The following is a 26798-nucleotide window of genomic DNA, read 5'->3' on the forward strand; positions in this document are numbered from 1 at the left end:
AATTTAAATTTAGTAGGAGTCGGAGTCGGTTCATTTTTTGCCGACTCCGACTCCAGGTACCCAAAATTGACTCTGACTCCGACTCCTCGACTCCGACTCCACAGCCCTGCGAACAAGTGGACTAAGGTGAGTAAAATTATTTTTTTAACCCCTCCAGCGCTATTTTACTATGCTTTCTGTATTCAGAATGCTATTTTTTTCCCTTATAAACATGTTATAACGGAAAATAATACAATCTACACCTTCTTCAGTGAAGCAGTCCGGGTTCGGGTCTGGGTATCACGCGCGTGCAAAACACATTGCACCCGCGAGATAAAAACAGAACGCAACCGCAGTCAAAACTGACTGCAATTGCGTACCTTTGCCACAATACACCTGGGACGCATCCGGACAAAAAACATGACGCCCATGTCGTCTCCGAGCAACCATGCGTGAAAAAAAAATCGCACCGCATCCGCACTTGCTTGTGATTTTCACGCAGCCCCATTCACTTCTATGGGGCCTGCGTTGCGTGATAAACGCACAATATAGACCATGCTGCGATTTTCACACAACGCACAAGTGATGCGTGAAATCACCGCTCATGCGCACAGCCCCATAGAAATGAATGGGTCTGGATTCAGTGCGGGTGCAATGCGTTCACCTCACGCATTGCACCTGCGCAGAAAACTCGCCCGTGTGAAAGGGGCCTAACCCCTATAACTTTTTTGTAGTTATGTGTACGGAGCTGTGTGGAAGCTCATTTTTTGGCGGGGCCCTTCTGTACTTTTCAGCGATACCATTTTGAAGTGTGTGACTTTTTAAAAAAGTTTTGCCGAGTTGAAGTGACAAACAATGGCGAATTGGCCGTTTTAAGTTTTTTGGGTTACTCCATTTGTTGTATGGGATTAATATCGTTATTAGGGATGAGCGAATCGACTTTGCATGAAACATCCGAAGTCAATTCGCATTAAAACTTCAATACTGTACGGAGCGGGAGCTCCGTACAGTACTAGAATGTATTAGCTCCGATGAGCCAAAGTTATTGCTTTGCGAAGTTTCGTGAGACTTCACGTAATAATTTCATAAGTTAATTTGTATATGCAAAAAAAACATTTCCCGAACTCGGGATCGGTCCCTAGTGGTACCTTGGAACCAAGCAATAACTTTGGCTCATCGGAGCCAATACATTCTAATACTGTACGGCGCTCCTGCTCTGTACAGTATTAGAACAATGTTTTATGCCAATAGACTTTGGATGTTTCATCCGAAGTCAATTTGCTCATCCCTAGTTCCAGAGGTGGGACGCGCCCCTAACAATATGCCCCCAATCTATGAGATGAGAAAATCTTACAAAAACAAACAAACAAAAAAAAAAATATATAAAACACCATCATTCTACACAATGACACATATTTTGGGGCTTTTTTTCTGCACTCCCCCCTCCAGTTTCCCATGTAGTGCGGGGCACAGACGTACAATCACCAGACACGGAGGCCGCCATTATTCACCAGATTTTATTGCTCCTCACCAAATATTTGTAGCAAAAAAAAAAAAAAAAAAAAAAAAAATAAAGCTTTTTTTTTTTTTTAAAACCTGTGGAGCTTTATCGACAACACAAAAAAGATAATTTTACATCTGAAGACAAAATATATTACGGATCAAAGCTGGAATTTATTTTTTTAAATAGGAGGGGGACGGGGAAAAAGAGGAGTATGGCACCTGCCGTTTGTGCGAAGTTAATTACAGAAGAGACTCACAAATTGTTGTTTTCGTCACGTTATCAGAAGCGACATGTGCGTGTGTGTCATTCCTGCCCCCCCCCCCCCCCCCCCAGGGGAGTTTACCGGGGGCAGATCCAGACTTGTCGCGCTATGAGGCTGAACAAGAACTCCCTGAGACCATGTAATCCCCCTGTGCCGCCCCCCCCCCCCCCCTCTCATATCAGCAGGACTCAAAATGCGTCAACCCTCCTCCCCCCCTACCCCGTTAAAAAAAAAAATAAATCCAGTAAAATCTTATGACAGTGACATAAAACTGCCCCCGCAGTCGGGTCTTGTTAATTCACAGTTAATAAAAAAAACCTGCGGAGGCATCGATAGAAAGGTGCGAGAAGGCAGTGCAGTATTATTACCTGTGCTGTCTGTGCGTACCGGGCAGACGGGGATCTGGGGTTTGGGGGGAGGGGGTCCATAAAATAAAAATAAAATAAAAAAAAAACATCACACAAAAACCCAACGGGTGTACAGACGAGCACGCTTGTAGCTCGTGTAGAAAGGTTTGATCGGCTGGTTATAAACGAGACTATAGAGAGTAACTCAATCACATTAAACGCCGCTCGACCGCCGTCTATATACAACGTATGGCTCCACATGTGTACAGTGATTGGCAGCTGATCCCCCACCCTATGTACAACCTTGTCACGCGCTCATTGTTCCCAATATACAGACGGACTCCAGGTTTGGCGCCCACTACGTCCCGATGCCCTGCACTGCAAGAGAGGGTCTGTGTACGTATGGACTACGCAGGCCCCCCCCCCAAGGCTATATACATACACCTATTGCTACACATTGAGAGTGCGCGTGTAAATCTGTGAGAGGTCTCCGCTCCAGGAACAGGGAGTGGCAGAGGGGGCGGGGTCTCCAGTGACAGGGGGCGGAGCCCCCACAGGTCCAGCTAGCAGAAGGCTTCGTCGTCCTCCTTGTCGTCTTTTAATCCCTTGAGCCTCAGTCGGGCGAAGTCTTCAAAGACGATGTCGTCATCCTGAAGGAAACTGAACGGAGGCAAAGGAGCTGACAATCAGTCGGAGAGAGGGGGCACCTGCACACAGACTAATAGTGATCTTAGGCTCCAGTCACAGACAAAGCTGTAGTCACAGTTCTGTTGGTTGCAACTGACATTAGTAAGGCTACTTTCACACTAGTGTTTTTACTGGATCCAGCAGGGTTCAGCACAAACGCTTCCGTTACTGATAATACAACCATCTGCATCCGTTATGGACGGATCCGGTTGTATTATCTTTAAAGGGACACGGTCATCTGGATTTGACTTACTGAGCTAATAGCCTCACCACATCAGTCTCCATGATTTACAGTCAGGGCCATAAATATTGGGACATCGGCACAATTCTAACATTTTTGGCTCTATACACCACCACAATGGATTTGAAATGAAACGAACAAGATGTGCTTTACCTGTAGACTGTCAGCTGTAATTTGAGGGTATTTACATCCAAATCAGGTGAACGGTGTAGGAGTCACAACAGTTTGCATATGTGCCTCCCACTTGTTAAGAGACCAAAAGTAATGGGACAGAATAGTAATTATAAATATAACTTTCACTTTTTAATGGTTGCAAATCCTTTGCAGTCAATTACAGGCTGAAGTCTGGAACACATAGACATCACCAGACGCTGGGTTTCATCCCTGGTGATGCTCTGCCAGGCCTCTACTGCAACTGTCTTCAGTTCCTGCTTGTTCTTGGGGCATTTTCCCTTCAGTTTTGTCTTCAGCAAGTGAAATGTATGCTCAATCGGATTCAGCTCAGGTGATTGACTTGGCCATTGCATAACATTCCACTTCTTTCCCTTAAAAACCTCTTTGGTTGCTTTTGCAGTATGCTTTGGGTCATTGTCCATCTGCACTGTGAAGCGCCGTCCAATGAGTTCTGAAGCATTTGGCTGAATATGAGCAGATAATATTGCCCGAAACACTTCAGAATTCATCCTGCTGCTTTTGTCAGCAGTCACATCATCAATAAATACAAGAGAATTACTTCCATTGGCAGCCATACATGCCCACGCCATGACACTACCACCACCATGCTTCACTGATGAGGTGGTATGCTTAGGATCATGAGCAGTTCCTTTCTTCTCCATACTCTTCTCTTCCCATCACTCTGGTACAAGGTGATCTTGGTCTCACCTGTCCATAGGATGTTGTTCCAGAACTGTGAAGGCTTTTTTAGATGTCGTTTGACAAACTCTAACCTGCCCTTCCTGTTTTTGAGGCTCACCAATGGTTTACATCTTGTGGTGAACCCTCTGTATTCACTCTGGTGAAGTCTTCTCTTGATTGTTGACTTTGACACACAAACACCTACCTCCTGGAGAGTGTTCTTGATCTGGCCAACTGTTGTGAAGGTTTTTTTTCACCAGGGAAAGAATTCTTCGGTCATCCACCACAGTTGTTTTCCGTGGTCTTCCGGTGTTGCTGAGCTCACCGGTGCGTTCCTTCCTTTTAAGAATGTTCCAAACTGTTGTTTTGGCCGCGCCTAATGTTTTTGCTATCTCTCTGATGGGTTTGGTCTGTTTTTTCACCCTAATGATGGCTTGCTTCACTGATAGTGACAGCTCTTTGGATCTCATCTGGAGATTTGACAGCAACAGATTCTAAATGCAAACAGCAGACTTCAAATGAACTCTGGACCTTTTATCTGCTCATTGTAATTGGGATAATGAGGGAACAACACACACCTGGCCATGGAACAGCTGAGAAGCCAAGTGTCCCATTACTTTTGGTCCCTTAACAAGTGGGAGGCACATATGCAAACCTTTGTAATTCCTACACCGTTTACCTAATTTGGATGTAAATACCTCAAAATAAAGCTGACAGTCTGCAGGTAAAGCACATCTTGTTTGATTTATTTTAGATCCATTGTGGTGGCGTATAGAGCCAAAAATGTTACAATTGTGTCAATGTCCCAATATTTATGGACCTGACCGTATATTACAATCCACTAGTATTACTGCCCTGTGTTTGTAATTTGTCTATAAAATCGCCTTTATTAATATGCTAATTACCTCAATAAGGAGCCCAAGGGGCTGTCCCTCCGGGCCGTTGGACCCCAGTCGCACCCATTACTTCGGAGCCCAGCACCGCCCCACTGCTAATTTATTCACTCCTCTTCGCCGACATAATGTTTGCCCCCGTAATCCCGCACATGCACCCTGGATACACGTGTCAGCGCCTGCGCGGTGTCCCGGCATCGGCCTTACAGAACTCATTGCGGATGCGCCAACTTCGCTCGACGGATCCGTTTTCTATTGTGGCAGAGAAAACGGATCCGTCCCCATTAACTTGCATTTAGGGTCATGCCGGATCCGTCTTGCTCCACATCCCAGGACGGAAAGCAAAATACATGTTGTAGTTTTCTCTCCCGTCTGGGAACGCAACTAAACGGAAAGGAATGCATTTTGGAGCACTACGCTCTGTTCAGTTTTGTCTCCATTGATAATGAATGGGGACAAAACTGAAAGCGTTTTTTTTTTTCTCCAGTATTGAGCTCTGACGGGTCTCAATACCGGAAAATATTAACACTAGTGTGAAAGTAGCCTAAGCCTATCAGGCAGGACCCCCCCAGTATGATCCCGAATATGCCGCCCACTTTCCCATTCGTTCCTCCCACAATAACATTGGCGGAGCCTCTACCGAGGTCTATGCACTGGAGACATCCTACAAAGGTTCACTTACTTTGTATCGAATTCTATGAGATTTGTATCCACCGGGGCATCGGTCTGAGGGAACTCTGGAAAGCAGAAAACGGGAACGTTTGAGACCGAGGAGTAACATCAGACCCAGCACTCTTCCCTCTTTATGTACATTCAGGACACGGAAATCCATGAAGGAGAGAAGCAGTCTGGTGCCCCCACTGAATGGCGGGCCTCAACACAACACAGGAACAGTGCAGTGTGGCTAGAAGGGGTGAAGGACCTACAGTGACATCATGGTCACATGACTAAAAGTGCACAGGTCCTACAACCATCTCCTGACATTCAGCCTCCAGGCTTCAGTATCATTTAATCTCTGCCCTCTGTTGAGTGGAAGGGGTTTTGGCCAGTCTTCGAGAAATGGGAACAATACTGCTGCCAGTGGAGAGGGGTGGAAAGGTGGACACTGCTGCTGCCATATAGAGGACAGTGGAAAAGTGGACAGTGCTGGGAGACGGGTGGAAATGGGGGACAATGTTGATGGTATTGCGAGAGAGAGGTGGAGACTGGTTTTGATAGGGGGAAGTTGCTGCTGCAAGGGGGAGGTTTATGGAAAGGTGGACAAAGTGGTTCTGCACTGCGGTATTTGTTTGGCGCTGCTAAAGCGGTGCTGCTCTGTAGTGTTTTAGGTTGGTAGAGCGTATTACAAGAACTGTACGGTGGTGTATGGTTGGTGATGTGCAGTAATATTTATTCACTGGTGCGCCCACGCATTAGCATGGATTGGCTGGCGAGCCCAGTGTAGAAAAAGACCGAGAAGCCCTGCTGTACAGGATAAAACTAAGAAGCAATAAGGTAACTCCGTTCACCCAAAAATTGGCCTCTGTTATTAAATGGTCGCCAAACACGTGACACATCGTTAAGGTGTAACGGCATAAGGGGCAGAGCTACGTTTGGATAGCTTACAATAATGGAGTCACAAGAGGCACAGAGGTAGTACCATGTTTTCCCCATTAGGTGGCAGCAAGCAGCCGTGCCTGTATCCACAGGAGCAGGTTCCCTCACCACAGGGGTATAACACTCACCGGACAGCGGGCGCGTCACCTGCTCTGTGGGCTTTGGATGCATTAGGACAAAAGGCAGCTCCACAGCGACATCACTGAGGGACAGAACAGCGATTTCAGCAGCGCAGTCACCAGACAGAGAACACAGTCATGATCGTTGTGACACTCACCCTCCACGGGACACCACAAGCTTCACCTTAACTTTGTAGGAGACCAGTATCCCCAACACCTCTTTACTGGAGCCCTCCTTCACTCTGGAACCAAACCAAGCAGAGGTTACAAGACCCCTCCACCAGCATGACCCGGTGCCCGTCGTAACGCAGTAGCACTCACATGGTACTCGATGCCAGGTTGGTGTCCTCGTGCTTCAGCTTCCCGTCTAGGGCCAGGCCCCTCTTCTCTCGGTTATTGGACAGCAGGGGGGTGAGCGTGTAAACTTTACAGAACGTGGAGCTGGGGGCGACCTGGTCACTGAGAAGAAGAGGAGAGAGAGAGGCAGTCAGAGGCAGCAGAGTGCCGAGGGGCAGAGATATTGGGGAAGGGGCGGCTGTACTCACTCCTGTTCAATCTGGGCGACTGGGCACTTGTACTGGGCTGTGCTGAACAGACATATGTCGGCGTATTGTCGGACTGGAGGGGAACAAACACAAGAGTTCACAAGGACGAAGGACCAAGATACATGCCCTCTAAATAAGCATCTCTATGCGGACTGACACTAGGGCGCGCTCCTGTACAAATGAGGATACTAACACAGTGGGTCGCACTGTGAATGGACTTGACGTGGGGCTACTCCTTTTGTCAAGTTGGTCCCCAGGTATTCACCCTGTACGGGAATTGGTGCAGGGGAACCACCAGGCCACTACCTCTGAAAGTAGTCTTTGTCGAGAGGCTGCTGACCCAGGTGCGTCAAGAGACACCGATGCATGGAATCAGGAGGACAAGTAAGGGCAAGCTGAGGTCAGGACTGGCAGACATCATGAAATACAGTACAGCAGGCAGTGGGGTCAGAGTACAGGGTCAGTACGGTGATCAGGCAGTGGGGTCAGAGTACAGGGTCAGTACGGTGATCAGGCAGAGGTCAGAACACAATACAGTACAGCAGGCAGTGGGGTCAGAGTACAGGGTCAGTACGGTGATCAGGCAGAGGTCAGAACACAATACAGTACAGCAGGCAGTGGGGTCAGAGAGTACAGGGTCAGTACGGTGATCAGGCAGTGGGGTCAGAGTACAGGGTCAGTACGGTGATCAGGCAGAGGTCAGAACACAATACAGTACAGCAGGCAGTGGGGTCAGAGAGTACAGGGTCAGTACGGTGATCAGGCAGTGGGGTCAGAGTACAAGGTCAGTACGGTGATCAGGCAGTGGGGTCAGAGAGTACAGGGTCAGTAGGTGATCAGAACACAATACAGTACAGCAGGCAGTGGGGTCAGAGTACAGGGTCAGTACGGTGATCAGGCAGTGGGGTCAGAGTACAGGGTCAGTAGGTGATCAGGCAGAGGTCAGAACACAATACAGTACAGCAGGCAGTGGGGTCAGAGTACAGGATCAGTATAGTGATCAGGCAGTGGGGTCAGAGTACAGGGTCAGTAGGTGATCAGGCAGAGGTCAGAACACAATACAGTACAGCAGGCAGTGGGGTCAGAGTACAGGGTCAGTAGGTGATCAGGCAGAGGTCAGAACACAATACAGTACAGCAGGCAGAGGGGTCAGAGTACAGGGTCAGTAGGTGATCAGGCAGAGGTCAGAACACAATACAGTACAGCAGGCAGTGGGGTCAGAGAGTACAGGGTCAGTACGGTGATCAGGCAGTGGGGTCAGAGTACAAGGTCAGTACGGTGATCAGGCAGTGGGGTCAGAGAGTACAGGGTCAGTAGGTGATCAGAACACAATACAGTACAGCAGGCAGTGGGGTCAGAGAGTACAGGGTCAGTACGGTGATCAGGCAGTGGGGTCAGAGTACAAGGTCAGTACGGTGATCAGGCAGTGGGGTCAGAGAGTACAGGGTCAGTAGGTGATCAGAACACAATACAGTACAGCAGGCAGTGGGGTCAGAGTACAGGGTCAGTACGGTGATCAGGCAGTGGGGTCAGAGTACAAGGTCAGTACGGTGATCAGGCAGAGGTCAGAACACAATACAGCACAGCAGGCAGAGGGGTCAGAGAGTACAGGATCAGTATAGTGATCAGGCAGTGGGGTCAGAGTACAGGGTCAGTAGGTGATCAGGCAGTGGGGTCAGAGTACAAGGTCAGTACAGCAGGCAGTGGGGTCAGAGTACAGGGTCAGTAGGTGATCAGGCAGAGGTCAGAACACAATACAGTACAGCAGGCAGTGGGGTCAGAGTACAGGGTCAGTAGGTGATCAGGCAGAGGTCAGAACACAATACAGTACAGCAGGCAGAGGGGTCAGAGTACAGGGTCAGTAGGTGATCAGGCAGAGGTCAGAACACAATACAGTACAGCAGGCAGTGGGGTCAGAGTACAGGGTCAGTAGGTGATCAGGCAGAGGTCAGAACACACAATACAGTACAGCAGGCAGAGGGGTCAGAGTACAGGGTCAGTAGGTGATCAGGCAGAGGTCAGAACACAATACAGTACAGCAGGCAGTGGGGTCAGAGTACAGGGTCAGTAGGTGATCAGGTAGGGGTCAGAACACAATACAGTACAGCAGGCAGAGGGGTCAGAGTACAGGGTCAGTAGGTGATCAGGCAGAGGTCAGAACACAATACAGTACAGCAGGCAGAGGGGTCAGAGTACAGGGTCAGTAGGTGATCAGGCAGAGGTCAGAACACAATACAGTACAGCAGGCAGAGGGGTCAGAGTACAGGGTCAGTAGGTGATCAGGTAGGGGTCAGAACACAATACAGCACAGCAGGCAGTGGGGTCCGAGTACAGGGTCAGTAGGTGATCAGGCAGAGGTCAGAACACAATACAGTACAGCAGGCAGTGGGGTCAGAGAGTACAGGCTCAGTAGGTGATCAGGCAGAGGTCAGAACACAATACAGTACAGCAGGCAGTGGGGTCAGAGTACAGGGTCAGTACGGTGATCAGGCAGAGGTCAGAACACAATACAGTACAGCAGGCAGTGGGGTCAGAGTACAGGGTCAGTAAGGTGATCAGAGTACAAGGTCAGTACGGTGATCAGGCAGTGGGGTCAGAGTACAAGGTCAGTACGGTGATCAGGCAGAGGTCAGAACACAATACAGTACAGCAGGCAGAGGGGTCAGAGAGTACAGGGTCAGTAGGTGATCAGGTAGGGGTCAGAACACAATACAGTACAGCAGGCAGTGGGGTCAGAGTACAGGGTCAGTACGGTGATCAGGCAGAGGTCAGAACACAATACAGTACAGCAGGCAGTGGGGTCAGAGTACAGGGTCAGTACGGTGATCAGGCAGAGGTCAGAACACAGAATGGCAGCACACCAAGGAAGTAGACAAGCTAGGAACCATATTGCTCAGGCATGTTTCTATAGGGGAAGATGGCATATATACCCCAGAGAACACGGTCATACGCTGGGGATAGATTAACCCTTGTGTGCTGGCCCTTTTATAGCAGGGGAGAGCGCATTCGCCTATAGGAGCTCAAAGAAGGGGGGCAGATGTAACCAGGAGCAACAGAGAAGGCATTAGGGAGGTTAAAGGGGCTTTCTGAGATTTTGTTCGGTGGGGGTTCAACACCTGCTGATCGCTGTTTGAGAACGCACAGCGCTCCTGTAGGGCCAAAGCCTTCTCGCAGCACCGTACACTGTATGGCGGCTGTGCTTGGTGAGCTGAGAGAAGGCCACAACGCTCACAGGATTGCCGGTGCCTTCTCAAACAGTTGATTGGCGGTGATCCAGTGTGTCGGACCCCCACCGATCAGATCAAAATCTTGAAAAACCGTTAAGTATTCTGGCGGCAGTGCCCAACTCGCCGCGAGGGAAGACACCGGTATTACACAATGCATCTAAAATGCAAAATGAAGCAACTGTGCAATGGATCGGAATAAAAAAATAATAATAATAATTTTTAAAAAAGTCTCATCGTCCTATGTCTGCAGCCCATATGCAGACTTATGAGTCTCCATGGTAACAAACCCTGGGGAGTATAATCTTTCGCCATTTCTTCCATTTGTCCCCTACTGTGCATCTTTATAGCCTACTAGGACAGACAGATCTGCAGGACCAGACTACACAGAGTCTGTAGTCTGTTACCATGGAGACTCATACATCTACATGGGATCTGCAGAACCAAAACGGTAAGAAATTTGCTTCTTTTTTTTTTAATCTATATTCACCGAGACAGGGCTCAGCCGCCTCCGACTCTCCAGTTGTTGTTAAACTACAACTCCCAGCATGTTGCCTTCGCTTCTATAGGGAACAGAGGAGCAAATGTGCATGCTGGGAGTTGACATTTCACAACAGCCTTGAACTTCTCTGGTGCTGGCTCTAATTACAAAGTTTGCTGAACTTGTAGTAAAGTCAGTCTCCCTGCTGCAGTGCATCGTGGGAGCTGAGCTGTCGTGTCACATGACTGCGTCTCAGACTATTCACTGTTCTCGGAAAGAAAGCTGCGCTGTCACTTGGGGGCTTTGTATTGAGGACCATACGAGGAGGTGCGAGCCGTACCGGACACTTTCACCCTCTTGACCGTCTTGCTGGAGTTATTGGTTACGTGCACGTTCACACTGATGGGCTCCCCGTGGTAATACAGCTGGAAAGAGACGGCATTTTAAGAGGAAGATGATGATAATTATTATACACACGCGGACATAACGTAGGGAAGATGGACGTCACAGAGGAGAACGGGAGGTGGGCCCGGTGTGCTAGGAACCAGAGCTGCATCGGAACACTCATCATGTAATGCCACATTCAGCCTGCAGAGGCCACTGCAGGGGAAAGTGTGGCCGGATCCACGGTGGTAATCATATTTACCTGCCCGCTGGATTCCGGCTCCATCGCTACCGCGCCGGCTTTGCAGGCATTGGGTTTCTCCGCATTAAAAACAGATGCTGACTTGAGGAGACCCGGGACCTGCAAAGCCGGCGGTCATGTGACCACCGCAGCGGTGATAGGTCGCCCATGCGCTATGTCATTGACTGCAGCACATCACCCGTGTCAAGCCAGATGTTGACGCAGGAAGACCCGGGACCTGCAGTGGTCGGATAGTGATGGAGCAGTAAACCCAGCGGTGGGGATCGGGCAAGTATGGTCCAGCCATGCTAGGGGGGGGGGGGGGCGCAAGTAAGAAACATCCCCAGAGGTGAACAGCCCCTTTAAGACTAGATATAACTGATTGTGGAGGGAGACAGGGGCCATCTTCAATGAGACGACCCCAGAAGGTTAAAAAACTAAGAGTAACATAAAAAGCAAAAAAAAATAAAAATAATTATATATATATATATATATATATATATATATATATATATATATATATATATTAAAAAAATTATGATATTAACAGGATAAAAAAACTTTACTAAATAAAATATTCAATTAATATAACAAAATAAAATTTTACTTGGAAAAAAAAAAAAAAGTCATTCAATAGTAAAACTGAATGAAAACAGCAAAAAATAAAAAAATAAATTGTTAAAAAACCAACTCCTTCCCGTACCTCCTTATCAAGCGAAGCCTCCAGGTGCAGCGACCGGTCGGACATCAGGAAATGCCTGGTGGTCTCGGCTATGGGCTGTGGCCCCGACTTCTCTGGGGCGAACTGCACCTTCCGGATGACCAGACGCACGGAGTTCCTGCCACCGGAGGGGAAAAAAATAAAATAAATAAACGTACAGGATTAAGATGAAAGTTGTCAGAAATGCCCTTGCCGCCCACATTGACCAATCAGTGCTCAGCTTTCATTTCATAAAGGGGAAAGAAACAGGATGTGAACAGAGCCCTACCTATGTTGATACACTGTAACAAACCTTCAGCTCTCAAAAAAATAAAATCAAGTTTCTATTCAACTGCAAGCAGAGATCTTGAAAACATTGTCAAACAAGACAGAACTGGACACTATGGGCCACGCTTAGGACGAATACAGAAAGCAGAGCGCACGTGACCTCTGCGTTATTAACCAAACATGGACTTGACCGACGCCACCCCGCAGGCGTCAGCTGTTTCGGAGGAAGCTGGGTGGCAATAAGCAGGGACCATCGCCCAGCTCGCAGGGCTAGTATTGATTTTCATGCTCGCCAGCTGCCCTGAAGGTCACCGGGAAGGTCCTGCCCGTGGCGGTGTGTCTGTGCTGTATGCAAGGGGCAGGCGCATAGTAAGCGATTGCCATTTATGCAATTGCTTATTACATCTCAGTACATCGCCCGACACACAGCAAATAGCTATAGCCCGCCAGGGCCGCACCTCCCCTCCTCCCCATCAGGACAGCAAGCATGCCCTCTGTTGGCCTTAAGCTCCGCCCCAAACGCCAACATTTACCTCGCTAGAATAAACATTGATAGCATACCGCCATGGGCAGGGCCTTCCTGATGACCTTCACGGCAGCTGGCGAGCAGGAAAATCAATACTAGCCCTGCAAGCTGGGCGATGGTCCCTGCTTATTGCCACCCAGCTTCCTCCGTATGGCGCTGCCCCCCACCTCCACGACGCCCTCTGCCGTGTATGATCAACCAGCTGTAGTACTCTGCTCCGCTAATACCCCGCTGTGATATCGGTGCCCCCCTCCGTTTGTGCCAGCGGGGACCGTAACGAGCACGGACCTGAAGGTGATCAGGTGGATACAGTTTACTGCTCTCTGTTATCAGGCGGCCGACGACAGCATTATTCCCAGCCCCCCTGCGATGACTCCGTTATTTCCCAAATCTCCAGACACGTCATACGTGAAGCAAGAGCTTGCAATCTAAAAACAGCGGCGTGCAACACGCCTGTACTAGCTGGGGCTAATTATAGATGTAGCGGCCCTTTAAGAGAGCGCTCAGTGCACTTCCCCTTCACGTTAATAGTAACAGGCTGCGAGCGGAAACTACCGCGCCTCCTGGCGGGTGACCACAGACTGGGGGGGCTGACAGTGTAATATAGATTGTGTAATAACACCTACATATAGAAGCGCTCCTTATTAACCCCTCAAGGACAAGCTCACTTTTTTCCCTCGTCTGCTCAAATTTTTGCCTCCTAGGTGCCACTTTTGGGCACACATACATTAAAAGGGGTTCTCCGGGCTACAGATAGAGGCGACCTATCCCCAGGATGGGTCATCAATATCACATTGGTGGGGGTCCGAAACCCGGAACCCTGTTGATCAGCTGTTTCAGGCAACCGCTGGGGCCAGGAACTATACCAGTGTACGGTGCAGAAGCAGAATGCGCCGTACTGTGTGTAGATTCTGGCGCCGGCTCAGCTCCTATCCACTTGAATGGGAGCTGCAGTACCCGGCACTGCCACTACACAGAGGATGGCGCCGTCAGCTTCCAGCTGCATACTCTGTAGTGATCGGCGGATGCAAGATGACAGACCCCCGACGATCTGAAGATAGGTCATCAATATCCATAGCCCGGAGAGCCCATTTAAAAAGGTATACTATGAATGCAGCACTCAAATGGTTAGAGATCCGGCGGCTATGTATGGCCCCGATCCCGATTTTCCCCCGCTCATACTGGTCATGGCTGGGTTGATGGGGTCTGTCTGGTAATCCTTGCGTCTGAGAGATACAATAATAATAATGGCCACAAGTAACAGGATACAACCGATGCAGAGTTTTACAGCAATGGATACAGCAGCGACTGACCCCCAACTAAAAACCAGCTCCATTGGTCAGAACACAACATGGGGGTCGCAGCGTTCGCCAAGGACCCCTCCGGATGATTCATTTCCTATGAGTTATGTATGGGGTGTAGTTACCTGGAGACGCGGCATCAACATCACGGAAGTCTCCTGGCCCCGCGTCCCATAGGGGACAGTATATAAAAGGGAAACACCGCAACCAACGCTCAACCCTTAGGGGACGCTTCCTCCAACTCTCCCGGTAATAAGCAAGACAATATAACCCAGCAATTACCGCACACAAATACATTATGGAAATGACGCAGACACACTGCGCCCACGGCAGATTTTAGTATACCGCTCCGCCATGACAAGTAAAAATATATCGGAAGAGACTGAAAGTGAAAACGGCGTTTTTCTATCTTATTCCTATTCAGAGATATGATCTCTAGAAATTACAGAGCCCAAGCCTGAGGCTGCACTACCGACAGGTCCTGGGGACATTTCCCTTTTCTGATTTCGGGGATGTCCACTCTTGTACCGGGGGATGAGGTGTGGCTTCAAATGCCCATCCTCGTCAATGTTAACCCTCCTTTGGCGTGGATCTCTCAGTAGTGCAGCCTCAGGTTTTAGGTCTTTAACTTTGAGTGATCATATCTAAGCACAGGAAGGAGATATCTAACGAGGGTTTTCCCATTTTTTGATTTCACTCTCAAGGGTCTCCTTTCAGGTAGCATTACTGGGGTACCTAGGTGTGTTGCTCTGGGTACTGAGATTCCAAGCCTCACCTTTTGTGCATCTTTTCCTCCATGGATTTGGCACAGAAGGCACGGATTTCATAATCAACACCGCAGGCCTGGAAGGAATGCAAGACGAGGAGAGTCAGCATGTACGACACTGGGCGTGCCCCCTGCGGGAGCTAAAGCGTTCACCGGTGCCGCTTGAAAAGAGGGGGTCTTCATGAGACAACCCCTCTGTGTAGACATGGTCCACTGGAGATGTCAGTACTACCACCCAGGTGTAACTCACCTTCCCGGTGTCCTCTGGTCCTGGCTGGAGCGTCACTGAACATGGCAAGTTCTGTGGAATCTGAAGAGGAAGAAAAGTGACTGAAACGCGCCGGTTGGTAACAGAAGAAGGATCCGGGGAGGGAAGGGAAGGGAAGGAAGCAGGGAATGAGGAGGCCTGACACTCACCGTGAAGTAGAAGGGGTGGGCCTGGTCCCCCAGCTTCTTGACCAGCCGCTCCTGCAGTCGGGTGAGAGGTTTCTTCTCCTCGGGCAGTGGGGGGAAAGCCTGGAACGTGGAGATGAAGAGGTCCTTCCGGAACGACAGGCCCAAGACATCCAGGTCCTCCCGGCCATAGCGAAAAGCGCAGGTCAGTGTGACGTAGACTGCGGGGAGAGAACGAAAGAGAGGGGTCAACAATGGCGAGGCTAGTCTTCAGTGATGTGCAGGGGGGGCACTGGCTACCACCAAAACTTGTACGACCTCGTTTCTCATGGTGACCGGCCTAAAACAAGCCTGTAGCACAGCAAGCACAACGTCCTGTGCATGCAAATGGTGGTCACCCACAGGGGAGGAGAGGTGGTCGCTAACCGGATCCATAAAAGTCTGTGGAATTCACTGAGGGGAAGGAGCAAGGACAACACTCTACAAAGGCACATACAGCTAATGATACTGTGTATATGGTGTGGCGGGGGAGGACTTCAATTAAAGGGGCGCTCCACAGCTAAATGTGACTTCATGTGCAGAACATGGGGAGTTCCGGTACAAATGATTTATAATCTAATATATAAAGCTGAGCGTGTGTGTCCGCTAAAGGAATCTGCACTGTCGCATTTACAATCTCTCAGCTCTCTAGGACGTACCGTTCCTGAGATATTCCCAAAAAATGCATTAGCCAATAGAAGCTTGGTCACATGACCCTTATCAGCCAATAGAAGCTCGCAGGTCCTCCAGGTTTCCATAACAACCCAGCCATTTATCTTCACTGCTGTAGATGAGCTTTAAAGGAAATCTGTCACCAGGATAATTGCTATTGAAGTAAAGCCCTGGCCTAATAGCACTTAGTACCTTATTTCAAGATGTGCCTTTGTTCCAGCAATAGATGTTTTTATCCTCTAAAAATCCAGTTTATTTGGTATGCAAATTAGCCAGTAAGGTGCCCAGAGGGGCGTCACTCTTGCAGGAAGAGCCCCCTGCCACAATGTGCCCACCCTCAAAAGACTTACAACCCCGCCCCCAGGTCCCACTAAGCCACGCCCCTTATCTAGTTAGGCCATGTCCCCTCTCACTCCTGAGCCAACAGGGATTGAAAAAATTAAGGTAAAAATCAACTTCTGTCAGCAGCAGGGGTGGGAGGGGGGGGGGGGGGGGGTGACTTTCTCCCTGCAGCTCACACTCAGACAGCACAGTGCTGCTGTCTGAGAGCGAGCTGTTCTAAAGGACAGCCTTGTCTCCTTCCAGGCCTTGCATCAGACGGAGGACAGGGAGTCTGAAAGCCGGACTGTTCAGCCTAAAACTGAACCTCTGGCCACCCTAGGGGCAGGCTGCTGTGGAGGTCACAGTTAGGCCCCTTTCACACGGGCGAGTATTCCGCGCGGGTGCAATGTGTGAGGTGAACGCATTGCACCCGCACTGAATCCTGACCCATTAATTTCTATGGGGCTGTGCACACAAGCAGTGATTTTCACGCATCACTTGTGCATTGTGTGAAAAATCGCAGCATGTTCTATATTGTGCTTTTTCCACGCAACGCAGGCCCCATAGAAGTGAATGGGGTTGCGTGAAAATCGCAAGCAAGTGCGGATGCGGTGCGATTTTCATGCACGGTTGCTAGGAGACGATCGGGATGGAGACCCGATCATTATTATTTTCCCTTATAACATGGTTATAAGGGAAAAATAATAGCATTCTTAATACAGAATGCATAGTACAATAGCGCTGGAGGGGTTAAAAAAATAAATAAAAATAATTTAACTCAACTTCATCCACTTGCTCGCGCAGCCCGGCTTCTCTTCTGTCTTCTTTGCTGTGTGCAGGAACAGGACCTGCGGTGACGTCACTCCGGTCATCACATGATTCATCACCATGGTAAAAGATCCTGTGACGGACCATGTGATGAACGGGGTGACGTCACCACAGGTCCTTTTCCTGCACACAACAAAGAAGAAGACAGAAGAGAAGCCGGGCTGCGCGATCAAGGCGAGTTAAATTATTTTTATTTATTTTTTTTAACCCCTCCAGCGCTATTGTACTATGCATTCTGTATTCAGAATGCTATTATTTTCCCTTATAACCATGTTATAAGGGAAAATAATACAATCTACAGAACACCGATCCCAAACCTGAACTTCTGTGAAGAAGTTCGGGTTTAGGTACCAAACATGCCAATTTTTCTCACGCGCCTGCAAAACGCATTACAATGTTTTGAACTCACGCGGAAAAATCGTGCATGTCCCCGCAACGCACCCGCACCTTTTCCCGCAACGCCCGTGTGAAAGAGGCCTTAAGGGTATGGTCCACTATGGAGGTCAGTGTTAAGGGGCAGATTGCTGTAAAGGCCACTGTTAAGGGGACGGGCCCCTGTGGAGGTCACTGTCGAGGGGGTGGTATGCTGTGAAAGTCACTGTTAAAGGGGAAAGCTGCTGTAAAGGTCAAAGTTAAGGGAGTGGGCTGCGGTGGAGGTCCAATTTTAAGGCACAGGGCACTGTGGGGAGGTCACTGTTAAGGGGGCGGAGTACTGTAGATGTCACTGTTAGGCCTCTTTCACACTACCGTTTTTTTTTTCCGTTTTGCGGTCCGTTTTTTGCGGTCCGTATATGGAACCATTCATTTCAATGGTTCCGCAAAAAAACGGAATGTGTTCCGTATGCATTCCGTTTCCGTATTTCCGTTCCGTTGAAAAGATAGAACATGTCCTATATTTGGCCGCAAATCACAGTCCGTGGCTCCATTCAATGGGTCCGCAAAAAAAAAACAGGAACACATACGGAAATGCATCCGTATGTCTTCCGTATCCGTTCCGTTTTTTGCGGAACCATCAATTGAAAATGTTATGCCCAGCCCAATTTTTTCTATGTAATTACTGTATACTGTATATGCCATACGGAAAAACGGAACAGAACAACGGAACGGAAACGGAACCACAACGGAAGCAAAAAACGGAACAACGGATCCGTGAAAAACGGAACGCAAAACACTGAATTCAACATACTGTAGTGTGAAAGAGGCCTTAAGGGGGCGGAGTACTGTAGATGTCACTGTTATAGTGTTGATATCTTTTAAGAACACACAAACATTAAATGAAATAGATTAAATATACCCGAGCGGCTCCTTCAGCTAGTATATACATATATATTTATATTGCCATGGAAGAATAAATATACACAAGGAGGGGAAATTAATAATTACCTTTGCGGTCCTTCAGATAATCCGTATCCACCAGAACCACTCCATCTACAAAACAAGACACCAATGGGTGAGGGGCCCGACAGCACTACATTACACACCGGGCGCAGATCCAAAAAACCCACCCCCAGTGCTGAATTCACAATTCTGCAGGCGTCAGAGACTATATCTCCACATACTACCTCCTTGGGTATAATACAGCAGGAGTAATGTAATGTCTGTACACAGTGACTCCACCAGCAGAATAGTGAGTGCAGCTCTGGAGTATAATACAGGATGCAACTCAGGATCAGCACAGGATAAGTAATGTATGTACACAGTGACTCCACCAGCAGAATAGTGAGTGCAGCTCTGGGATATAATACAGGATGTAACTCAGGATCAGTACAGGATAAGTAATGTATGTACACAGTGGCTGCACCAGCAGAATAGTGAGTGCAGCTCTGGAGTATAATACAGGATGTAACTCAGGATCAGTACAGGATAAGTAATGTATGTACACAGTGGCTGCACCAGCAGAATAGTGAGTGCAGCTCTGAAGCTTTATCTCCAACTTGCTTCCCTCACCATCAGCGGTACTTTTGGGGGATGAGCCCAAACAAACAGTGTGTCCAACATGGACAATACTTCTAAGGTCCAGATAACAGTGACAACGCCCTGGCTGGACACTACTGGGAATTTCTACCGCAGCCCTCGGTGACACTAGGAGCTGTGTCTGTGCCATCCTGGTCATCTACAAGGGCACCAGAAGTTTGGGACAACATGGTGAGAGATCTGGGGTCTCACTCAGCTTTCCGGGAGCCCAGCATGGCATGTTGTCCGCACTGCTGCCCGGGTGTCGGCCTCCTCATTTTCAGCTGCAATTCTCTTAAAGGCGCAGACTTCCATAAACATAAAACCCAGACACCATCCTGGAATAAATCGGTTCTCACCAACAGGATCTACTCGATCAAGGTGATCCACAAAATCCCTCTTCCCCAGGTAGACCGTCAGCTGCAGAGAGAGGAGGTGAGGTTAGATAAGGAATGTACTTTTGCCCCCCAGACAGTTGAGTAGAGCTCCCCCTGCTGCCCCCCGGTGACATTACCACATCCCGCAGCTGCTTCTTGTAGACAGTGAGGCCCCGGGGTAGGACGCAGCGGATCCTCTCCAGATCGGACAGGTCCATCCTGGCAGCTCCTTATCTGCTGTGTGCAGCGCTCTATCTCTACCCCCTCCTGGTGTTTACCGCTCCCTCTGCCCGTCCCACCCGGGGGACCCTCCGCAGGCCTCTGGAGATAAGACTACACTTACTATTGGCGGACCACATGGGCCCAGGGAAGCTATGGCGACAGTAACATTAGGAGCTAACCCCTTCCTCACCGCAGGGCAGCAAGGATCCACAAAGGAGCACTTACCTTACAATTCGGGCTGGATTTCTTGAAAACTCTGCAAAGAAAAAAAATATATGACGTTAATGTTATAATAATCGTATTGTTGTGATGTCATCATACGTCACACACACACACGTCCAGGCGAGCATGTGATGTCATCATATGTCACACACACACACGTCCAGGTGAGCATGTGATGTCATCATACGTCACACACACACACGTCCAGGCGAGCATGTGATGTCATCATACGTCACACACACACACCCGTCCAGGCGAGCATGTGATGTCATCATACGTCACACACACACACCCGTCCAGGCGAGCATGTGATGTCATCATACGTCACACACACACCCCCGTCCAGGCGAGCATGTGATGTCATCATACGTCACACACACACCCCCGTCCAGGCGAGCAGGTGATGTCATCATACGTCACACACACACCCCCGTCCAGGCGAGCATGTGATGTCATCATACGTCACACACACACCCCCGTCCAGGCGAGCATGTGATGTCATCATACGTCACACACACCCCCCCGTCCAGGCGAGCATGTGATGTCATCATACGTCACACACACACCCCCGTCCAGGCGAGCATGTGATGTCATCATACGTCACACACACACCCCCGTCCAGGCGAGCAGGTGATGTCATCATACGTCACACACACACCCCCGTCCAGGCGAGCATGTGATGTCATCATACGTCACACACACCCCCGTCCAGGCGAGCATGTGATGTCATCATACGTCACACACACACCCGTCCAGGCGAGCATGTGATGTCATCATACGTCACACACACCCCCCCGTCCAGGCGAGCATGTGATGTCATCATATGTCACACACACACCCCCGTCCAGGCGAGCATGTGATGTCATCATACGTCACACACACACCCCCGTCCAGGCGAGCATGTGATGTCATCATACGTCACACACACACCCCCGTCCAGGCGAGCATGTGATGTCATCATACGTCACACACACACCCGTCCAGGCGAGCATGTGATGTCATCATACGTCACACACACACCCGTCCAGGCGAGCATGTGATGTCATCATACGTCACACACACACACGTCCAGGCGAGCATGTGATGTCATCATACGTCACACACACACACGTCCAGGCGAGCATGTGATGTCATCATACGTCACACGCACACCCGTCCAGGCGAGCATGTGATGTCATCAAACGACAGACACGCCCAGGAAATCATGTGAACGCCTCACCCCTGCTCACTGTGGATGTATATTTTATATAGGCTATGCCTTCCAAGAGTCAGAAAATCTCTATTTGCAGCACGGGTCTACCTTGGGTCCTGTTTACCATTCCTGCAGGGGATTTCACTTTTCTTCCCCACCTCTGCTTGTTGTCAGTGAAGCGTTCCTGCTCTTTATTTACAGGTAGACTCACCCGCTGAGGGTTTGTTACAGTCACATCCAGTGCAGACCAGCAGCACAAAACCCTCTCCTGACCCAAAAAGTCTGTTACAGTGGATCAGGCTGGAGTCTGGACTGCAGACAATTGTAACAAACCTTCAGCTGCGAAAATTATTAGATCACGATGGAGGGGTTTCCTGATTGCCATTCACTGCCAGCAAGCAGAGGTCTTGAAAATGGTACAGAACTGAAAAGACAAAACAGGTAGAACTCAGCATAATTGTTGACGCAGAGAAGCGCTTCCTTCCTGAACGCCCGCTGATGAGGAGGAGGGCGACAGCTGCGCGGAAAGGAGCAGCACCTCTGACAGTCACAAGGCCGATAGATTGTAAGCTCTGCCTGCACACGTCCCACCCAGCTTTCCCAGACTCCTGGCCGGAGGCAGGCCTCATCCAACTCGCCCAGAGACAGATACAGCCATGATAAAGGCATTGCTCACAGCAACCAATCATAGCGCAGCTTTCATGTGTAACACAGCTCCTGAAAATTGAAAGCTGCGCTGTGATTGGTTGCTATGGGCAGCCCTGTTGTCATGGCGCTCCCCTAATGTTTTCTATAGGCTGGGGCCATTAACCCTTTCCTGCAGGCTGTACGCCCAATATGAGGAGCTGTGCCAGTGGCTGGAGTGCACGCCCACGGCAATGGCTGTGCAGCCCCTTACACGCCTTGGTCAATAGCAACGGCGGCATCTAGGGGGTTAGCTAGAGGAAGGGGACTCCTGCTGTGTGACTAGGAGGCCAGGCCTGTCAGTTTACTGTTGACAGGCAGCAAAGATATATGGGGGTCATTTATCAAATCAGTGTAAAGAAGAACTGGCCTTGTAGCCCATAGCAACCAATCAGATTCCACCTTTCATTTTTCACAGCTCCTTTGGAAAATGAAAGGTGGAATCTGATTGGTAGCTATGGTCAACTAGGCCAGTTCTACTTTACACCTGTTTGAATGACCCCAATAAAGTTTATTTAAAAAACAACTGTGGGAGGTTCGGCAGGTGCCTGTGTGCAAATCCTGTCCTCCACGTCGCACGACTAGTTTCCCTTGTAAATGCGGCGCCCCCTCCATAGTGTACACAGGTAAATGAGCGCGCCGCGTACATAATACCACCGCCATCTACCCAGGACGAGGGGAGCGGGGGCTCCATGCAAAAAAGGAGGACATAGAAATGCGAGAACAGCAGTGGAGACTGACAGGGCAGGGGGTTAGGAGACAGAACGGGGCGCTAATCAACAAAAAAGGAAGGAAGGAACAGGAAAAAAAGGGAAATGTGAATGTTACCCAAGAAATACGACCGCAGCGGCCGGCGGAACAGGAAGCCTGGTGCGCGCAGGAAATATGCCCCTCTCCCCCATTTAATGACTAATGTCCCCACAGCTCACTCTCCGCTATCGACCAAAGATGGCGGGACACAAGAACAGTAAGATTCCTTTAATCCGGCATCTTTAGGTCCATCAAGATGCCAGATCATCAGAAATTCTGGACTATCAGACATGGAGGGCATCGCTTATATGAGAGCTGGCGCTACGGAGACCGCCACAGGGACAGGCGCCTCGCCAAACCGCAGCGCCGGACTATCAGACGTGGAGGGGATCGCCACAGGGACAGGCGCCTCGCCAAACTGCAGCGCCGGACTATCAGACATGGAGGGCATCGCTTATATGAGAGCTGGCGCTACGGAGACCGCCACAGGCACAGACGCCTCGCCAAACTATCAGACGTGGAGGGGATCGCCACAGGGACAGGCGCCTCGTCAAACTGCAGCGCTGGATTATCAGATGTGGAGGGGATCGCTTCGGAGACCGACCACAGGGACAGGTGCCTCTTCAAACTGCAGCGCCGGACTATCAGACGTGGAGGGGATCGCTTCGGAGACCGCCACAGGCGCCTCTTCAAACTGCAGCGCCGGATTGTCAGACGTGTTCTCTCTTATCAGGATTATTGAGGATTCCTCTATGAGGGTCCAACAATCCAGAACATCTAATAGTCCGGCATCTATCAAGTGTTATGTACGGCGGCGGATCAAAGGAATTACTACGAAGACATGAGCCAGCAGGGGGCGACACTGGGCAGGAGAGCAGAGACGTGCGCTCCCTCCTGACGGACTGAGATTTAGCAGAACTTCACCACGTAAAGAGGATTCCAGCTCTGGGGGTATTAATTCAGCACTGGAGCCGCCCCTTTAAGGCTCTGGACGTGGAAGCTGCACGGGCGCTCTCTGCATATAAGGGATAAGACACCGTTCTATAGGGGACAAGGACAGCAGACACAAAACAGAGATTGGGGGAGCGCCAGGATGAGCAGAAAAGGCAGGACAGGCGAGGATGGAAAAGCAACAGGAGGATCAGGATGAGCAGACAGTTAGGCCAGGATGTAGGCCCCCAACACGGGTTATAACCCAACATTCATACAGTCCTGAATGGCAGCAGTAGGAGGTCAGAGGAGTGCAGGACACAGCAGGAGGCACGCCGGGGGTAACTACTCCCATCGGACACATGAGCGAGGACTATCAGAAGTCAGCTGTAATGTGGCCATAGGGGGCGTCACCTCTAGTACAGGTATGTCCTGGGGCAGGAGATACCAGCGCACGCCCCGGCGGGCAGGAGATACCAGCGCACGCCCCGGCGGGCAGGAGATACCAGCGCACGCCCCGGCGGGCAGGAGATACCAGCGCACGCCCCGGCGGGCAGGAGATACCAGCGCACGCCCCGGCGGGCAGGAGATACCAGCGCACGCCCCGGCGGGCAGGAGATACCAGCGCACGCCCCGGCGGGCAGGAGATACCAGCGCACGCCCCGGCGGGCAGGAGATACCAGCGCACGCCCCGGCGGGCAGGAGATACCAGCGCACGCCCCGGCGGGCAGGAGATACCAGCGCACGCCCCGGCGGGCAGGAGATACCAGCGCACGCCCCGGCGGGCAGGAGATACCAGCGCACGCCCCGGCGGGCAGGAGATACCAGCGCACGCCCCGGCGGGCAGGAGATACCAGCGCACGCCCCGGCGGGCAGGAGATACCAGCGCACGCCCCGGCGGGCAGGAGATACCAGCGCACGCCCCGGCGGGCAGGAGATACCAGCGCACGCCCGGGGGAAGTATATACCAGTGTACCCCCGGGGGCAGTATATACCAGTGTACCCCCGGGGGCAGGAGATACCAGGGCACACCCGGGGGCAGGAGATACCAGGGCACACCCGGGGGCAGGAGATACCAGGGCACACCCGGGGGCAGGAGATACCAGTGCACACCCGGGGGCAGTAGATACCAGTGCACACCCGGGGGCAGTAGATACCAGTGCACACCCGGGGGCAGTAGATACCAGTGCACACCCGGGGGCAGTAGATACCAGTGCACACCCGGGGGCAGTAGATACCAGTGCACACCCGGGGGCAGTAGATACCAGTGCACACCCGGGGGCAGTAGATACCAGTGCACACCCGGGGGCAGTAGATACCAGTGCACACCCGGGGGCAGTAGATACCAGTGCACACCCGGGGGCAGTAGATACCAGTGCACACCCGGGGGCAGTAGATACCAGTGCACACCCGGGGGCAGTAGATACCAGTGCACACCCGGGGGCAGTAGATACCAGTGTACCCCCTGGGGCAGGAAATACCAGCGCACACCCGGGGGCAGGAGATACTAGTGCACACCCGGGGGCAGGAGATACTAGTGCACACCCGGGGGCAGGAGATACCAGTGCACTATATATACACACACACATGACAGATACGGGACTCACTCCGCGCAGAACTCACCGTGTTCCCGCTCTCTCCCCCATCTTCCCGGATCCTCCGCCTCACACACGGGGCCGCGCTTACTGCCTTCCTCCCCTGGCGAGAACGCGCACGGTTTCACACAGGGCGGGGCCACCGTGTACGTCCACAGCCACTGTGAGTTATTATTGGCTGAGAACGGTTCGGGCTGACACGCCCACCTACGTCATTGATACGGCGGTGATCCCGCCCCCTGAAGGTGTGTAGTGACGTCATGACGTGCAAAGACTGATGGCATCTCCGTGGGGGAGATTCGGGATTGAAACCCTCTGATTGGTTGAGGGTGGTGCGCTTACAGATATGTAAATTAGCTGGCTGAGCCGGCGTTCTGATTGGCGGACTCTGGGCAATAGGCATCTATACCAATCACGTGCTTCTGATAGGTATACAGGGAGGGGCCCCTGAGTACAGTGACAGGTGAAAGGGGCCACATAAAAGAAGGAGTGCCGCCATAGTGACAGACACGGTGTAGTCACGTGACACTGTATGGAGAGAAGCATTGGTCATGTGATTCAGGTGTGTCAGTCAGTGCCACTGCCACAGGTGTGTAAAATCCACCACAGAGGGGAGCACAGCGCATACAGGGCCCGCGGCCATTACCGCGCAGTCCAGAGCCTCGGCACATATCTGGGCATAACTACAGACAGTATCACACATGGCAGGATTAGATACACAGCTCAGCAGGCAGTATCACACAGGATAGGATTAGATACACAGCTCAGCAGGCAGTATCACACAGGAGAGGATTAGATACACAGCTCAGCAGACTGTATCACACAGGATAGGATTAGATACACAGCTCAGCAGACAGTATCACACATGGCAGGATTAGATACACAGCTCAGCAGGCAGTATCACACAGGATAGGATTAGATACACAGCTCAGCAGGCAGTATCACACAGGAGAGGATTAGATACACAGCTCAGCAGACAGTATCACACAGGATAGGATTAGATACACAGCTCAGCAGGCAGTATCACACAGGATAGGATTAGATACACAGCTCAGCAGGCAGTATCACACAGGAGAGGATTAGATACACAGCTCAGCAGACAGTATCACATATGATAGGATTAGATACACAGCTCAGCAGGCAGTATCACACAGGATAGGATTAGATACACAGCTCAGCAGACTGTATCACACAGGATAGGATTAGATACACAGCTCAGCAGACAGTATCACATATGATAGGATTAGATACACAGCTCAGCAGACAGTATCACACAGGATAGGATTAGATACACAGCTCAGCAGACAGTATCACACAGGATAGGATTAGATACACAGCTCAGCAGGCAGTATCACACAGGATAGGATTAGATACACAGCTCAGCAGACAGTATCACACAGGATAGGATTAGATACACAGCTCAGCAGGCAGTATCACACAGGATAGGATTAGATACGCAGCTCAGCAGACAGTATCACACAGGATAGGATTAGATACACAGCTCAGCAGACTGTATCACACAGGATAGGATTAGATACACAGCTCAGCAGACAGTATCACACAGGATAGGATTAGATACACAGCTCAGCAGACAGTATCACATATGATAGGATTAGATACACAGCTCAGCAGGCAGTATCACACAGGATAGGATTAGATACACAGCTCAGCAGGCAGTATC

The 26798-nt window shown here is 50.5% G+C and overlaps 1 protein-coding gene across 2 annotated transcripts; it reads right to left on the reverse strand.

Annotated features, from left to right (window-relative positions):
* Positions 1 to 1482: 1482 nt before the first annotated feature.
* On the reverse strand, positions 1483 to 25262 carry ARRB2 (arrestin beta 2). 2 transcript variants are annotated; one of them, XM_044273457.1, is made up of 15 exons: positions 25146 to 25262; positions 19970 to 20000; positions 19505 to 19565; positions 18576 to 18620; positions 15357 to 15553; positions 15190 to 15249; positions 14949 to 15016; positions 12062 to 12197; positions 11074 to 11158; positions 7029 to 7101; positions 6805 to 6942; positions 6642 to 6725; positions 6493 to 6566; positions 5451 to 5505; positions 1483 to 2752 (listed from the first exon to the last, which is right to left on the reverse strand). In XM_044273457.1, the coding sequence occupies exons 1-15, from the start codon at positions 25166 to 25168 to the stop codon at positions 2656 to 2658; spliced, it is 1227 nt and encodes a 408-aa protein (XP_044129392.1). In that variant the 5' UTR covers positions 25169 to 25262; the 3' UTR covers positions 1483 to 2655. The 2 variants fall into 2 exon arrangements, with proteins under 2 accessions (XP_044129392.1, XP_044129391.1); XM_044273456.1 differs by lacking the exons at positions 19970 to 20000; positions 25146 to 25262 and adding an exon at positions 19660 to 19833.
* Between the last annotated feature and the right edge of the window lie 1536 nt (positions 25263 to 26798).

Source organism: Bufo gargarizans, unplaced genomic scaffold (genome assembly GCF_014858855.1).
Source record: "Bufo gargarizans isolate SCDJY-AF-19 unplaced genomic scaffold, ASM1485885v1 fragScaff_scaffold_689_pilon:::fragment_2:::debris, whole genome shotgun sequence".
Lineage (NCBI taxonomy): Eukaryota > Metazoa > Chordata > Amphibia > Anura > Bufonidae > Bufo > Bufo gargarizans.

Bases quoted from the DNA above. Each gene is read 5' to 3' on its own strand.
- ARRB2 (XM_044273456.1), bottom strand. From the start codon at position 19,740: ATGGACCTGTCCGATCTGGAGAGGATCCGCTGCGTCCTACCCCGGGGC. The intron at 15,554-18,575 runs GTAATTATTAAT...CTCTCCCCGCAG, and splicing joins TTATCTGAAGGACCGCAAAG to TCTACGTCACACTGACCTGC. The intron at 6,726-6,804 runs GTGAGTGCTACT...GTTTGGTTCCAG, and splicing joins AACCTGGCATCGAGTACCAT to AGTGAAGGAGGGCTCCAGTA.